Source organism: Arachis ipaensis, chromosome B3, assembly GCF_059453495.1.
Source record: "Arachis ipaensis isolate K30076 ecotype BB chromosome B3, ASM5945349v1, whole genome shotgun sequence".
Lineage (NCBI taxonomy): Eukaryota > Viridiplantae > Streptophyta > Magnoliopsida > Fabales > Fabaceae > Arachis > Arachis ipaensis.
In genome coordinates, this window is record NC_142438.1 from 41,903,008 (window position 1) to 41,915,316 (window position 12,309).

At 34.1% G+C, this 12,309-nt stretch overlaps 1 protein-coding gene across 1 annotated transcript; it reads left to right on the forward strand.

The window, feature by feature from the left end:
* The first annotated feature begins 457 nt into the window (after positions 1–457).
* Positions 458–1,849, forward strand: LOC107633023 (uncharacterized). Its single transcript, XM_016336657.1, has 3 exons — positions 458–541; positions 863–1,129; positions 1,220–1,849. Exons 1-3 carry the CDS (start codon positions 458–460, stop codon positions 1,847–1,849), a joined length of 981 nt encoding a protein of 326 aa, XP_016192143.1.
* Positions 1,850–12,309: the final 10,460 nt, after the last annotated feature.

Here is a 12,309-nt window from a genome sequence, read left to right on the forward strand (position 1 = left end):
ATTGTCGCCGGCAGTTTCCCGAGGTGAGGACACCAGAGCTGTTGGCAAAGTTGGTTGATGTGGTTTCCAGTTCGGGGGTTCGAACCGGAATACGCACGCTGTAGCCACGGTTGCCTGTTCTAGCTCGAGACCTGCCGTTGCTTCTTCCTCCGTCCCTGCGTACGAGCCACCGATCCAGCCTGTTGCCTCCCCTTCGTTCGCTGTTGATCTCAGCGGCAATGTCGGCGACGAGGTTGGTACAGGGGAACATCTTCCGACCTTAGTACATTGTGCTACACCAACTGGTGTTGGCGACGGATTGTTTAATGATCCAGAGGACGATGATGTTGAGCCGGACCTGATTGCCAATGAGAGCGGCGATGATCTCGTAGCGAGTGACCCGAGAGGGGCTGCAGGTGGATCTAGTTCTGGGACACAGTAGTACCCACCCCATTTTTCATCATTGGACCTGAATGCCATGAGGCAGGATGGGCTTCCTGGGCAGGCTGCTGGATTTGGCGTTAGAGATGTGGACGGGTCTGCTGGTATGACAGAGTTCCAGGTTGGTCAGCAGTTTCAAGATAAAAATGAGGCCCTGTTGAGTGTGAAGACTTACAGCATCCGCCAAGGGGTACAGTACAAGGTAGTTGAGTCTGACTATCGCCGGTATGTGAGAAAGTGTTCTGAGTTTGGGAATGGGTGCACATGGTTGATTCGGTTGAGTCTCCGGCAGCGCAAGGGCATCTGGGAAGTGAAACGGTACAACGAACCGCATACGTGTCTCGTCACCTCTATCTCCAGCGACCATAGGAGTTTAGATTATCATGTGATAGCGACATTCATTATGCCAATGGTGAGGGCTGATGCATCCGTCAACATCAAGGTGCTCCTAAATGCCACCGCCGCACACTTTGGATTCAAGCCGACGTACAGGAGGGTCTGGATGGCGAAGCAGAAGGTTGTTGCCGTCATCTATGGTGACTGGGATGAGTCGTACAACGAGCTCCCTAGGTGGGTGTTAGGAGTCCAGTTGACCATGCCTGGTTCAGTAGCAGTCCTTCGGACATGCCCTGTTCGAGTTGGGGGCCAGTTAGACGAGTCTCATGCTTATTTTCATAGGCTGTTCTGGACATTCCCACCTTGTATCGAGGCATTCCGTCATTGCAAGCCGTTGGTGAGTATTGACGGCACCCATCTATATGGTAAGTATGGGGGAACGTTGCTTGTCGCAATTGCACAGGACGGGAACTCCAACATACTCCCTGTGGCATTTGTACTAGTTGAGGGTGAGAATGCTGATTCGTGGTCCTTCTTTCTCTCTCACCTCCGTCAGCACGTCACACCGCAGCCAGGTCTGCTAGTTATTTCGGACAGGCATAACGGCATCAAGGCCGCGCTTGAGGCTCCTGATGGGGGATGGCTACCTCCGGCTGCATACCGAGCATTCTGCATTCGACACGTAGCAGCCAATTTCGCCCTCACCTTCAAGGGCGAAGACGCTCGGAGGCTTCTTGTGAATGCCGCATATGCAAAGACCGAAGTGGAGTTCGATTACTGGTTTGACATTCTGCGCTCTGAGAATCCGGCGATGTGTGACTGGGCGAACAGGATTGAGTATTCATTGTGGACACAATATTGTGATGAGGAGCACAGATTCGGACACATGACGACCAATATCTCTGAGTGTGTGAGCTCAATCCTTAAGGGTGTTAGGAACCTCCCTGTGTGCTCGTTGGTGAAGGCCACATATGGCAGGTTGGCTGAACTATTTGTCTGCAATGGGGAGGGAGGCATAGGCCTAGCTAGGTACCGGACAACAATTCAGTCAATACCTGGTAAAGTGTATCGAGGCCTATCTGAAGACGGCTAGGTGCTTCACGGTGACTGTATATGACAGGGATAACTCGGAGTACACGGTGGCAGAGACGACTCCGACTGGTTCGTTCTCACTGGGAAGCTACAGGGTTGGATACCGATTTACAATACCACTAACATATACAAATATAATAAACCACCATCATAAACCACTTACCTCGTCGTTGATCACCCCGGCTATATGAGCGGCTCCATCCAGTCGATACAGCCTTCCCGGATCGTCCCCCATCGCCTAAGTATGCCGCTACAGACTTTCTCGGGCCGGTTTTGGGTCGCTTTCTCTGGGATTTTGTGGGGTATGAGAATGGAAAACTGATTCGAATGAACTAGGTTCGAACTCCTTATATAGGGCATTCACTTGTAATTCGAATCAACAAGGTTCGAATTACCTTTTGTGCTGAAATGTGAGTAATTCGAATCAATACGTTTCGAATTACAACTTGATGCGATCTGTACGTAATTCGAATCAATTCGATTCGAACTTCTTGATACAAACCTCTTCCTACTAATTCGAATTAATATAAATCAAACCATGCATGCATAATTCGATGCTAGTTGATTCGAACTACGTTCGAATAATGCTTGGGAGTAATTCGAACTATATCAATTCGAATTATATAAAAGTCTTCTTTGGTGGATTGATGTCTCAGATTTTTATTTGGTGAATTTGGGTAAAATTCATCTCCGCTTGGCGCATTTGGGTTTTGTACCCTATTTTATATATATATATATATATATATATATATATATATATATATATATATATATATATATATATATATGAATGTTAAATTCGAGATATTTTAGCAACTTTTACTATATAATTTATATTTTTATATACAGACTATAAAACACTTATAAAAATTGAGATAGATGATGAATTATTTTTTTCAATTTAATGGGATATGTTTTCTCTCCTTCTTGGTTGCTGGAACTTATATTTGCCGGACGTGGATTGAGATAATAAATGTGTTACTAATAAACTTTTATATTTGCAAGATATCAGTGAAATTGTAAGAATTATGGATATGTTTTTATTATAATTATAACATATTCTATCATAAATCATTACGTTAAAAGTTTATGATGTTTTTCACATGAAAAGTAATTATCAAAATCAAATTAAATTATAACTATGCGCGTGAGAAAAGCAAAATAAGTGAGTCTAAATCAAAATTAATAAAGCCAAAAATAGAAAGTTTGGGAGATTTTAGTTAATTTTCTTTGGTTATATACCAAACATTTTCCATTTGTTAATTGGTGCACGGTTTTCATCACAAACAGGTGCTACTAATTTATATATTGAACCACAACTTTGTCCTTGTGGTCCTCAGTACCAAAAGTAGTAAAATTGCCAAATCTTATGTACAAGTTCAACGCTTTCGATCGATCAAAAATAAGAATATATATGTGTGTGTGTGAGATTATATATGTACATAAATTAAACTCTTCATATATTAATTTGTATATTCTTAAATTGTATAAAGGATCACTTTTATATGTGTTAGCGGGTTATAGTTTCTAGCCAACAATATCAAATAATTAACAAAGAAAAAGATTTTGAACATATATATTCTATTAAGCATGCAGCAGGTTGAACTCCTTTCATTACTGTGAGAACTTCTTAATAGGAAAATCACTTATTAAGTATGAAAAGATGTTTCACATTTACCAAGTTGATCGAATGTTTTTCTTAAAAACATAATAGTAAAGTAGTTCAAAAACCTTTTTTTTTTTTTTTTCAAGATGAAAGATGTTCATACCATCAAAAAGGTGTTCATACCATCACGTGGGCTAATCTATCTCACCTATTTGAGGCACGGGTACCACAATTTATGCTTGATTTTGTTTATACGACAAGCAATAACATGCATCTCATTACAATAAATATTCACTATCAAAAACAAGGGGTTTTAGCCCTGGAAATCCGTGGCTAAACTCCAAAATAACTGTTGCAATTACGCTTTGGCAACAAATTAACATCCGTAACTAAAGAGGACGACGCATTTTTAATTAGCCACACTTTTTACTCCATTAGCCACAATCTTAACACCCGTGGAGACATTTTGTTAACTACAACTTTGGCACTGTTAGACACGCTCTTTTCCGTGGCAAATTGAAAGGATGCATAATGAAATAATTGTTTCTGCCACACTTTATCCGTGACAAAATTGACCAGGCTGAACTTTTTTGCCACACTTTTTTTCGTGGCTAACGATAAAAATTAAATTATAAAAAAATATCATAATAAACATGCTCCTTAATATAAAATTACATCATATAAGATTAAAAAAAATTAATAACATTCTTATACGTATTATCCATAGTATAAAAATATGAAATTAACTAATGCTTAGTATTGAAAAGCAAATATCCTAGATTAAATGGGTTTAATGTTAAAAAATATCCAAATAAAACTGTTACAAAATAAATATCAGACTTTACTAAAATAATACAGAAAACTAAAAGCCTGAAAGCACCTAAGACAAATTGAATTTATCAAGCTCTGTATTTCTTGTTACACATAAAACCCACATGCAAAAATATTTCTAAGTAAATAGCAAAAATAGCACATAACTTCAGCCATTGAATTATACACCCTGTCGATACTCCAGTTACTTTGTGTGCTTCAATAAAATCTGCTAAGTAAGATAGAGATCAGGAATCAAGCTAAGAAATTAATAGGCCATGATTTGACTCCTTCGAGGATGATCAGAAAAATTAAGGTACAACACTTACTTCTCGGATGTAATTTGCAACTGCTTTGCAGCCTTCAGTTGCCAGTTGCATAACATTTTTCAAAATGTCAATTGGTAATTTAAAATCTATCTACAGCCAGCAACAAAAGAAAGAATGCATATTGGGATAACAAAAAAAGGTCTAAAATTAACTTACATTGTTGACTAAAAAAAATTATAAAAAAATAAAATTATGCCATGAAAATTAACCTGAAGAAGTGTCACTTTATCCAACTTTGGCAGAATTCTAACAGTAACAACAAGACCTCCAGCACTGTCTTATACTTAGTTCAAATCTGTCCATATTCATACAAGTTTCAATAATTACAAAGCCACAAAGCTAAATCAAAAGTTGAGCAGTTTAAAAGAAAACACAAACTTGCATTTAGCCAATTGAAAAGTCAAGTAAAATAGATGCATACCAAACAAAGGGATGCTATTAAGGTATCTAGCACTACATGAAGTTACAGGCATGGGAATCCAACATCGACAAGAGCCAAAGTTGCAACATTGATACACGCAGATCTAATTCCTACACAAGGAATATTAGGGAAAAGAGTTAGTGAATGGTCAAAATAGTAGTCTTTTAAATACAAAAAAGTAAAGATCCAGCAAAAAGAAAATATTAGATAAATATAAGAAAGGCTAGCTATTAGAAGAACTCAATATAGTGTCATTACAAAATTTAAAATATTAGATAAATGCTCAAGAATGAAAATATAATTTCATTGAATGTCATGCATACAGAGATATCTTAGAAAGCTTGAAACCAAAGATAGACAGATCGTATATAAAAAAGAACATGTAAGCACCATTTTTCCTGTGACATTCCAGAATGTATACGTATTGAAGGGAAGTTGTACTCCACAAGCAACTTGTTCAACTCTTCAACTCTGCTAACACATTTTACAAAAAATAACAACTTGGTTGAAGGCCAGAATATCAATAAGATCATTCAATTTATGATTTTTCTCCAATTCTTGCATTTTTGATATAGTGCTATAGGAGAAAAATAACTAGAAATGAGATTGTGGACAATATGAATTAAAAAAATTAAAAATATAAAACAAAATTGCTTAACCTCAATGAGAATTTAAAAAGGTCTATGAAACACACTTGAACAAGACCATGAAGTGTTAACTTGGCCTCATTATCCACATAAATTTCCATTAGCTAGAAGAAAAGAGTCATGAATAAGATGGCTAAGCCAAATCTCATTTAAGAAACATAATTCAATTATTCAAACGAGATGCTATTAAGCAGAGTTTCGAACGAGATGCTCAAAGCACCATTACAGAGGCAATCATCTCCAACAACAAGAGGAAAAGGGAAAATAGCAAATCGACCAAGAGACTCGGATTTTAGCATTTGAGAGAGGCACAGATTCAGAGAGCTACCTCTAAACAGGGTGACGATGAGAGAGGCGCAATGGAACTGCTTAGGGTTCCTTCCAGTCTTCTTTGTGATTCAGGATTGCCTATAAAATCTTGATTCCGCGATTTTAGAACCTTCTTCGGCGACTCAATGCTGAATTTACTAATCCCATTCGAACTGCAAAATCAGAATAGATAGGAGTTATTGCATCCCCTGCTATTTGGCAAAACTATTGTGCGACCGTTCCCAAAACCATGGTAAGTCTGAACCTGTGAGAAAGTTCTTCCAATTTTCTGGTGAGTGTACTTTACTTTGGTGCTAAGTGAAAGTTACTTTTAAGTTTTCTCCCCAAAATTTCACTTGTGTTATTGTAAATGTTCATTTGAATTTATTTTAGTCAAGTAATTGAGATTTTTAATTTAAATTAATAGTTAACTATAATAAAAAATATATAGAATTATAAGAATTATAATTATATACCATATTTCAAAAATAGTACATACTAATTAGGATTATGAATTTTGGCTCGTTGGATTTAAAAACGAAAAAATTGCTGGAAAAAAATATTAAAATTTTGTAAATGCTTCAAAAATAAATTTACGTTAATTTATGTTGGATATATTTTTTTACTAAATTAATAAAAAGATAATAAAAAAAATAAAATTTAGTGAAACTAAGTATATTGTGAATTAGGCACTGTAACTGCATCTTGACAGAAAGAATACAGACAAAAAAATGTACTCTTTTTATTTTGAATTTTATATTATATTTAGTGGTTACCACGGTTATAAAAATTTGCCACGGAGATGCTAGTGGATAACATGAATTTTATAATTTTAACATTTATTCTTAATTAGTTAGATCTATAGGCATGTACTCTTTTTATCATGAATTTTATACTATTCCAGTGCTTAATTCACATAAATTTTATACATTTAACTTTCATTCTCAATTAGTTAGAGCTATAAGCATGTACTGTTTTTATACTATTTCAACAAATGCATACCTTATCAATTGAAGATGGCACTGAGAAGGGGAGAAAAGACGATCAGCAAACTGGTTAAGCTTACACCCTGAAAAATTGAATTTATTATTAAGGTTTAAATTTGATAAAAAGTAAAAACTACATATAATTTTTTGAAACTGATGGAGGAAAATACTCGTTGATAGAAGCGCGCAATTTGGAAGTGCAGATCGTTCGATTTTGCCACGGTGAGCATTGGGTCTGTGGCAATTGAGAGAGTCCAGTTCAAGTTGGCTACGGACAAACAAGAACGTGGGAAACCTCCGCACAATTTAGCCACGGATATGCAAGACGTTGCAAGTGGTTACCACAGTCATAAAAATTTGCCATTGTTTCTCGTTTGTGGGTATCTTCTCGTGGTAAACTACCGTGTTTCTGGTAGTGATTATGCACAGATTGCTAACCACCTCAACGTGGGATAGACTTCTCATACAATAAGGGAAGAAAAAATCATCTATTATTTACCGATATAGATTCAGTAAGTGATGACTTGCTTTTATAAATATTCTATTAAACTCAGGTATTTCTCAATCTCAATTTTGATAAATCTACTTAAACTTTTATTGACTTAGGCATCATATTCTCTTTTAGGTACTCCTCAATCGCCACGGAGATGACGTGAAGCTATCCCAAACACCTTCACCATCAATTCCAACCTCATCACACAAAGCCTAATCGCTTAAAATTCATTTCAAGTACACATTGGAACGAAATGATACTTGTTAAAATGAGTTCGATCCTTATTAAACTCCGAAAGAAAGAATTTTAGCATAAGACAAATAAAAGAAAACAAAAAAGCCTATATAAAAATTCAGCAAACCCAAAAACTACCTCTTACGTGAAGGAACGTCTTAGAAATAAATAATTTATATACCTAGCTACTCCTATTAAATTAAATTTTTGAAAGAAGTGGCATCATAATATATATGTGTATATATATCACAATCATGTCATGAACTCTGTATATAAATACTTAACGAATTAAATAAAAATATATTGATTATTTTATGTGGATGTATTCAGTCAGAATTTATGAAATTATTTGTCTTAAAAAATTACATTATTAAGTAAAAAATAAATAATTATATATCTAATGCATATTTTTATGCAAAAGTCTTTTTAAATTTATAACATAAAGTTTGTATAGATTTTTCTTTTTTTAGTATTTGTCTTATGGTAAAATTCTTTTTTTTTTTTTTAAATAACAAATATCAAACTCTATATCTTTTTATTATAGGAGTTATAATATTATGCAAATCATAAAATTACTTATCTCAAAACTTAACCTATTAAGTAAGAAATATGAATAATTATATATTTAACCATACAAAAGATACTCCATTTACATATGAGTTGATTGATCTTCATTTATCTTAGTAAATTTTAAACTTTAAAGTTAAGTACAATTCACTGCAAAAAAAAAAAAAGATAGATAGTGACGAATTTTTAGTGGTGGTTTTGAAAAATTGCGGCAGTTGATGCTGCGAAAAAGAGAAGAGCTCGAATAGTTTAGTAATTTGTGGCAATTTTGGTGTAATCACCGCAAAATTGACATATTGTGGCAGTTACAGCGGTGGGTAATATAAGATAAACTATATGATGGTTTTATTCCAACCGCAACAAAATGCATTTGACTCAAGAATTTTTTTTTTAAAAAATATAACCGGGTATAATCTACTTACGTTCTTACTACCTTTTTTTGAGAAATATGTTTGAATCATTGTTACTTAAATCATTACACTATTTTTGGATTTGTTTTACGTAAAAACAATTAATCACTTACAAAAATATATTTTGATTAATCATGTGAACAAATTTACAAATTAGATTTTCTCGTTTACTATAAGATCTTTTAAGTTTGAATTCAAGCATAAATGTAAAAAAAAAAAAGTCAATGTTTGAATTTTTAAAACTAAAACAAAGTTCAATCTAGCATAAAGATCAAAATTCTTAAAGTAGACAAATATGTAATACTGCGACCCAAACCATTAAACTAAGGGAATCAACCTAAGTGTTAAAATAAAAGGTCAAAATTTCTCTTTAACATTGTATTGACCTGGTCAAAAGTACTCTATCAAGAATCTACTACCTTAACGTGATACAAAATCTGATAAGTCATCTCCAAAGCATGGCTTTTTGTTCAGATTAAAGCCCTTTTTTGTAACATGTACATCATCTTGTCTTTGTTGGTTATCTAAAGTTTTATTGTCTTCTTCTAGAATCTTATTGAGATTAAACTGCCTGAAGATGTCAATTTCAATGAAGGAGATATCAACTAATTGTCTTTTGAATTAGTCTTTGCCCCATCTAGATTATCATTAACTATTTTGCTTGAATATTCAGCTGACACTGAAAATATCAACATGCATACAACAATCTATGTCTACTCAAAAGAAAATGAAAACTGACAGGTCATTAGATAGTAATTAAGAAAAAAGGTACGTTAATATGCTAAGACAATTTTAAAATTAAACAAAAATAAACAACAATTATCATCTCCCTTGTTGGTAGTTTAGGCAGATTTCTTGGAAAGAAGTTTTGTAATGTGCAATTTTATATACTTCATTTTCTTTTTTGAAGTAATATCCAACTCAACAACATGCTTGTTTGTAAAGCGCGTCTACATAATAAAAAAATGTATAGTTGATGATCTTTTTTTGTAAAGCACACTGTTTATCGAAGATGCACTTTCTATATAGATATTTATTTTTCAACCTTCAATTCAGCAAGTATGTCTTTAGAACTCTTTCTAAATGCATATGTCACAAAAACATACCCAAATTTTTCCACGTACATTGATCCCTATTCATGAAGTTCCTACCATTTGAACGTTAACATAACAAATATTATTGTAGTAAATTTGTTAGCATATATCAACTTAAAATATATATTATTCAAATATAGTTTAACATAAATTTTTAAGGGTATGCCTAAGGAACAAACCTGCATAGTAGATTCGCTCATCATTTTCAAGTATTGATTAAAACAAGATCGTCCTGATATAGCTTCCAACCAACACCTAACATTCGCTTTACGAAACCATATGTCTCTAGCAATAGAAATTGCATGTTCCAATGAAGAGAATGAAGAAGCCATAGCAATTTCATTAGCGAATGTTGTGCTTGCACAATATGATGAAAAGTCTTTCATTTTCATTTGTGCTGTTACACCATCATTTTATGTTCACTAATATTTATTAGTCATAACAATATATTAAAATTGATAATGATTATTATATATCATGATTATCATCACCGCGACATTAAGAACAACAACAACAATAACGACATTAATACTTTATTAGATACTAACATTTGCTACAAAAAACATTAAAGAAATGGGGAAACTACTTTAATTCATTAAAACCAACAATTATGCCCAAACTTAATTGAAATACAAAAATTCTGATTGTATTGTAACCAGCAAAATACGTACATCATTAAGATTATTAAACTTATTAATCACACAAAGATCCTCTTTAAATGACGTTCACTTTTTTCATATTTTCATTATGCAATATCATCGAAATTCTCAAAAGCATTTCTGTGGGGTCTTCTATATCATCATCTCTTGTCAATTGTAAATCTCCAATGTCATCTGTTGCTGACATGTTCAACTTCAGCAGTGGAGAAAAATCAACTTTAGCTTCTTCATTCTCTTCTCCCATGTCATACAAGTCTCATGGTTTCACATGAACCATTAACCATATTTACTTTATCATCCACATAGTATATGAGATGAGTTTTTTTATACCAATATGTACGGTTTATCATCTTTTCGATCTCTACTGTGTATTGGACGAGAGAAATTAACACTGGTAAAGCTCAAATGGTCTTGTTTGATGCCTCTACTGATAGTTATATCAGTCCAAATACATTTGAATAATACCACTGTGAAATGGAAGTTATAATTCAATTCAAGCATGTCCACAATTTTTTCATAATATAGAACACTACCAACAACCACTCTATTGTCATGCATGCTTACATAACTTCTTGTACTAGAAGAGCCATAAACTTCACCATTTTGGGTTTTCAGCCCATCTTCCTTTGTAATAGTTCTAAACTTGTACCCATTGACGTTGTACGTCCCAAAATGTATTGCCAAAAACATGGGACCATATGCAAGCAACTTCATTTCTTTCGAATGCTGTGTACTTTCCATTGGAACCTGGCATCATATAACATTCATCCTTAATATGAAGATTGGATTTCATAAAGTACAAATTCTAGGCTAAAAAGACACTGATCAATTTAATATTCTATCAACCTCATGCTTGAACCACCGCGAAAATTCCACATGCACAACACTGTTTGTCTTGGATTGAGATCTTGTTTGAGCGTGTAATCTTTACTTTGTTTTTCCCTAAATGTACTTTATGAGAGAATAGGAAATTAGCCAACTAGTCAATGGGTGAAAAGAGTTACATTCATGTTTGAAAAGTACATGTGTATGCTTACTCAAGAAATAAAACCATGGCCTCGCAGTTAACTAGCACATGATGATGTGCTTGATGTTTTTCCATTGAAGTGAGTCTAAAATGTGAAATATTCTCTAATGCCTTTCCAATTTCTAGGAACATAGTTTCCCCTAAATTATGTCTAACATCAACAGGTTGATCATCAACTCGTCCTGGTCGGTTGATTCTAGTCTTAATATTATCCAGATATCTAGAACAGAAAGTCAAAATTTTCTCAGATAAATAATCCTCTGTAATTGAGCCTTTTGCTTGTGCCTTATTATGCACATATTGCTTCAAATGACCTAGATACATTTTATATAAATACAACATAACGCTCAGTATATACATAATTGATTGAATTGAATGTATTAAAGGGGTTTATTAACAAGCTAAGCTTTCTATTAGATACATCCACTAATAATGTACTGGCCACCAAGATTTACTTCATCAACGAGATACACCGTAAGGTGAACCATGATGGTAAAGAAGGATGGAGAAAAAATCATTTTCATCTTACACAGAGTTTGCACAACATGATTTTGAAGGTCAACAAGTTGTAGAGGGTTTATGGCTTTCCCACAAAGTTCTCAGGAAAAAAGATGACAAATTCGCTATCACAATGGACACCAGACTCGATAGTGCATTCTTCACCAAAATCGGAAGTAATTATTCTATCAGAATATGGCAGCCATGACTTTTCAACCTAAATGACTTGCGCAGTCGCAAGTCAACACAACGAGCAATATTGCTAGAGTAACCATCTAGAAAGACCACGTTTTGTAGAGTCTTCATGAATACATCCCCTCTACGGATTTGACATTGTAAATATTACGGAAGAATATTTACCACCTTTTCCT